We start from the raw sequence: 4,809 nt of genomic DNA on the forward strand, positions 1-4,809 counted from the left end.
GCTGGCATAGTGAAGGCACAAGGGGGTTGAGAAGCTAAGCACCCAAATGGAAGATTTAGGTTTTGTTTTTAGGCTTCACTGTGTGGCATGCAGGATCTTAGTTCCCCAACCAGGGATCAAACCCATCTCCTCTGCACTGGGAGCATGGAGTCTTAACCACCAGGGAAGTCCCGGGAAGATTTGTTCTAGATCAAAGATTTGTTCTATCAACTATGTTCTCCTTCATGTGCTTGTGCCACTAGGTCCTTGCTCCTCCTCACCATAGAGGCAGCACCTGGCAGCAGAGGACCCAGCAAGGGGGAAAGGGGAGGTATACTGCACTGCTGCTTCTCACTTAGCTGCATTAATTCCAACAACCTCCTAACTGTTTTCTCTTCATCCTTGCTTACTCTGTTCTCAACATAGCACAAATCAGAACCTGTTACTCATCAGCTCAAAACTCTCTACTTTCCATCCCACTCAGAGTAAAATCCCCGGGTCCTTTACCATGTTTGTAAGGCCCCATGCAAATGGACCCTCTGTGCACTCATCCTTTCCTCCCTCCCCTTACTCCTGGCTCCAGCCGTCTACACTCTCTGCTGACCCTCAAACCTCCCAGCGTGCTCCCACCTTCAGCCTTTGCACCTGCCCTTCACCCTGAAATGCTCCCCTAGGGTGTCTCCTGGCTATTGCCCTCAATCTCCATCAAACACTGTTTACATGTTCTCTCTTCAAGAAACCCTGCTTTCCTCCCACTCTCTAACCATCCTCATCCCTACTTTTGTTTTCCCCTTTGCCTGTCATCCTCTGATACCATATTCTGATTTACTAATAATATTTGCTGTCTGTATCCCCACCCCCAATCCCAAGAGCCTAGGAAGGTGCCTAACACATAATAAGCACTCAAATACTTGACTATATGAGTGTCTAGGAAGGACCGTGCCTTTCATCAGATTAGCAAAGAGTTTTGTGCTCCAAAAAGCATTTAAATATTATAAAACATTTCTAAGGACTAAAGCTGTTTGAAACCAAACTAACCCCTTGTTCCAGTCCTCAAAGAGCCTTTCTGAATAGGGACATGGCAACAGAACCAAATATATGTTGCCCTTGGCTTTTTCCAGTCCCCCTGACTTGACAGTGTTGGGGATCCCCTCCTCCCCTGGTCTTGGAAGCCCCTGAATGCTGGCTGGGCAGCAGCCTCCAGCCCCCATGAGAGCACTCCCCCCCAGCAGTGGCACAGACAGGAGAGAGACCATGACATTTACCATGCAAGTGGGCACTGTATGTGGAGGACGTGCTGGGAGCAACGAGAACAGCAGGAAATACAGAACAGAAAATAACGATCTTTGAAATGACAACAAACAGGACACATTATCTAAGCACTAACACCTAAGGAGGCGGCTGCCAGGCTCTGGTGGGCAGCTCCTCAGGAGAGAGGGGCAGACTTCTTTCCAGGCTGCCTGGTCTTCAGGCCTTGTAACTTTTCATCTTTCAGCGCCTTCAAGAATTTATCTGCAGAAGACCAAAACAAACTTAGATGTAGGAGAGAGAAGGGCTTTTTTCTAACACTTCCAAAGCTAGCTTTGGGGAAGCTATCGTGTGCTTCCCCACATGAGTCCCAAACCTACTCAGACCCAAGATGGGTGAGAGGGGGGAAACCCCTAAGAGCCAAAACACATACAAGTGGGGAACTATGTGGTTGAGAAATCCAGGACTTGGAAAGTCCAAGTATTCTAGGAGTTTTCTTCTTGAGGTAGTGGGGAAGGGGACATCAGAGAGTGCCTGATGAGTTGTGGGACCGTTCCCATAGCCACATGTACCTAAACATGTAGTTTACTTCACAATGGTGGGGATGGTCTTTCTAGACCCATCTGCCTTCCTCCAGTGGTCAAGTGCTAGCCTTAGCCAGACCAGGTGTTGGCAAAGACAAAGTTTGTTGAACAGCCTATGGCTCCTGAATATTCCACAGTGCAATCTGGTCCTTCTGGGAGTAAAACTGGATTTAACAACTTCACTCTGGGATAGGGAGGACTCAGACAGTTTGCACACTAGAGGAATCCTGCCCACATCAGCACACTTGGTCTGCCCTGGTCTAAGACTTTAGACCTAAGATCAGATGGCAGAGGCCAGGACCCTGGTGAGAGGGCAGCCAGGGGCATCACAGGAGGTGACCTTCCAGCATTGAGAAATGGATGATCCCAAAGCCCCTTGGTGATCGTCCTCAGCCTTCTAGGTCTTGCACCTCTCCCTAGAGATCAAATGACCCTCACCTACTTCCCCTCCTTCCACTGAGGACCCCAAATTAAGATAAACACTGAGCCAGGTCTCTAGAAACAGGGGTTGTCTGTGGGGGTGGACCCCCCCAGGGTGGTTGTACTACTGTGAAGGAGGCTTAAAGTTCAACCTGGGGGTTGTGATGGACCGAGTTCCAGGTTTAGAGCTCAGAGTTCAAAGTAACAAAAAGGCTCAGTTCGGAGGGAGGTTGGAACTTGGGGCAAAAGGGTCCAGATTTACGGTGGAGGAAGAAATTGGTTGAAATCCAGAATGCAGTGTCTGGATTCCGGGGTGGGGGGAGGTATTGGTTTGGGATCCGGGGTTCCTGGGAACTGGAGTCTGAGCCTAAAGGCCACACTGCGAGTGAGGGGCTCAGGGGACACGGAGCCAAGGAGGGAGCCGAGGCAAGCTAAGGCGCCGAGGTCACGCACAGCGCTGGGAGTCGAAGCCGTCCCCAGTTATGGTGAGCAGCTCCAGCTCCTTAATCCGGATCTCCAGCTCGCACAACTCCTCGGGGTGGGAGGCAGAGGCTAGCCGGGAGGTCGTGGGGCCAGGAGCCAGCGGGGAGGCCGCTGCCTCAGGCCTCGGCGGTGGAGAGTAGAAGAAGCGCAGAGGCTCGTAGGGGATGGAAGCCAGGCCGGAGGGCCAGGGAGGGGGACAAGGGCGCTCACTAGGGGGACCCAGGCCGGGTGGCGGCGGGGGTGCTGAGGCCGAGGGTGCCTGGGGCAGTGACCGGCCCCCCGCCGCCGGCGCCCCTCCCGCTGGCGCCCCTCCAGCCTTCAGGGGCACGAAGAGCTTTTTCCAGATGTTGAAGTCGCTGAGCGGGGACGAGGAGATGCCGCGGTCGTAGAGAGACGGGAAGTAGAGGGGCGGAGCCGGTCGCTGGCTCATCGTGGGGCTCTGGCAGCCGCGCCGCCCCTTCGGCATCGTTTGAATGGGAAGCTGCGTGGGAGGAACCCCGTGCCAAGAGACGCGAGCCCCGGCCCGGCCGAGTCGCCGGGATTCCGAGGTTCCACAGGCCACGCCCCGAGGGAGCGGCCCCGCCCCCAAACAGTCGGGGTTTTCAAGTCCGGCTGGCCACGCCCCAGAATGTGGCCCGCCGCCGCCCCCTGGAGTGAGAAAGGCCGCCCTAGAAGAGGGAACTGGGGAATCTGGCAGGTCCGTTCTGTTGTGCCGCTCATCCCCTACCTGCGATCACCCACCGTCTTCCACAACAGCACCTCCACGTCCTCTGCCGGGGTCCAGCCCCGGTGGATCCAGGGAATTCGAATCGGGGATGGAGTCGGAGTCTGGGAAAGGATTATTTAATTAGAAATATAAACAGATTAGGAAAGAATAGTGTAGTAGGAAAATTAGTGGAGAAAAGAGGCTGAATAACTTGGTTTATGTGGAAAACTAATAAAACCTCGAGACAAGAGGTTTGCACCATCTACTTAGGCCACTGGTGCCCACTTGAATAGCAGAGGGTGCCCCACCTTGGGCTCCCTCTCACGTGGATCTTAGAAGCCAGGGCAAGTAAGTAGACTTGGTGAGCCTCCACGCTCCAGATGGGAATTCAGCCAGAAAAGGGGAGAAAAGAACGACATGGGGGAGCCCAGCATCAGTGCAAGACTCACAACTTTATTTTCAAAATCAGCTTAAATACCCCAAGTTGTATATAAAGAAATAACGGAATATGCAGAGTTATGCAGGAGCAGCAGTCCTGACCCTCATTGAGACCAGGCTTTCTTTTGCATACCTTCCCGTATACAAAAGGTCTCAGGTGGTTTACATTATCTTCTGGCCAAGAGGCCTGTTAACATTTTTATGGCTCTCTTCCTAGATAAATGTCTATCAACCAGAAAACGGTTTTCCCCTAGAAGAGTTTTTCCTTTACTCTGCATCACCCTCAAAGTACTAAATAAAGTTACATTCCTGTAGAACAAAGGTGCAGTGGGTTATAACAAAGATCTAATGTTGCTAATACCAGGGCTACTACCTGTTTTTTCTATATACCAACTATATCTACAAATAAAAGATATGAAAATTTGGCAGCAAGTATTGGCTCAACAAATGAAACCTTTAATCAGTCCTATTCTAATGATTTTGACCCCTCAGGAGCCCCTACATTTCTAGGATGTTTTAAGCCTCCTGTGCCTCTTGAGGTCGGGAGGCCGCAAACAATCACATGCGCAGCTGTAAGAGTCCAGCAGGCAGGCTAGAAAGCCATCAGAGGGGTTTTTGGATTGAAACACTCTTATTATGCCCAGGAGATTTATTATCTAAAAGCTCTAAATTAACTTTTTCCAGAAAAAGGTGGTGGGGGGACAGCCCCCTGTTAATGTCAGAAGAGTAGGTGGAAAGCATAACACAGTAAAGCAGGCAGACTCTGGTTTTGGGGAGTGGATGCTCAGGAAATTCCAGGGGGAACCCCTGAAACCTGATCACGCCCTTGCATTTTGTCAGGCTTCCTTCCTCATGACCTTTGCCACAGGCAGGATTCCTCATGCTGGTTCCTGGCAGTCCTCCACACCCTGGCCAGGTCCCGCCCCAAGAGTCCTGCTACCACCGCTGAAT

General features: G+C 51.8%; 1 protein-coding gene across 1 annotated transcript; it reads right to left on the reverse strand.

Moving 5' to 3' along the window:
- Positions 1 to 1,247: 1,247 nt before the first annotated feature.
- Positions 1,248 to 3,180, reverse strand: C15H11orf91 (chromosome 15 C11orf91 homolog). The gene is made up of 2 exons (XM_052652468.1): positions 2,685 to 3,180; positions 1,248 to 1,491 (listed from the first exon to the last, which is right to left on the reverse strand). Exons 1-2 carry the CDS (start codon positions 3,178 to 3,180, stop codon positions 1,406 to 1,408), a joined length of 582 nt encoding a protein of 193 aa, XP_052508428.1. The 3' UTR covers positions 1,248 to 1,405.
- Positions 3,181 to 4,809: the final 1,629 nt, after the last annotated feature.

This window comes from Budorcas taxicolor, chromosome 15, assembly GCF_023091745.1.
Source record: "Budorcas taxicolor isolate Tak-1 chromosome 15, Takin1.1, whole genome shotgun sequence".
Lineage (NCBI taxonomy): Eukaryota > Metazoa > Chordata > Mammalia > Artiodactyla > Bovidae > Budorcas > Budorcas taxicolor.

What these genes read in the sequence shown, in the direction of transcription:
- C15H11orf91 (XM_052652468.1), bottom strand. Translation starts at nt 3,180, where the DNA reads ATGCCGAAGGGGCGGCGCGGCTGCCAGAGCCCCACGATGAGCCAGCGA. An exon ending in CGGCTTCGACTCCCAGCGCT is followed by an intron (nt 1,492 to 2,684) that starts GTGCGTGACCTC and finishes GGTCTTCTGCAG; the next exon opens with ATAAATTCTTGAAGGCGCTG.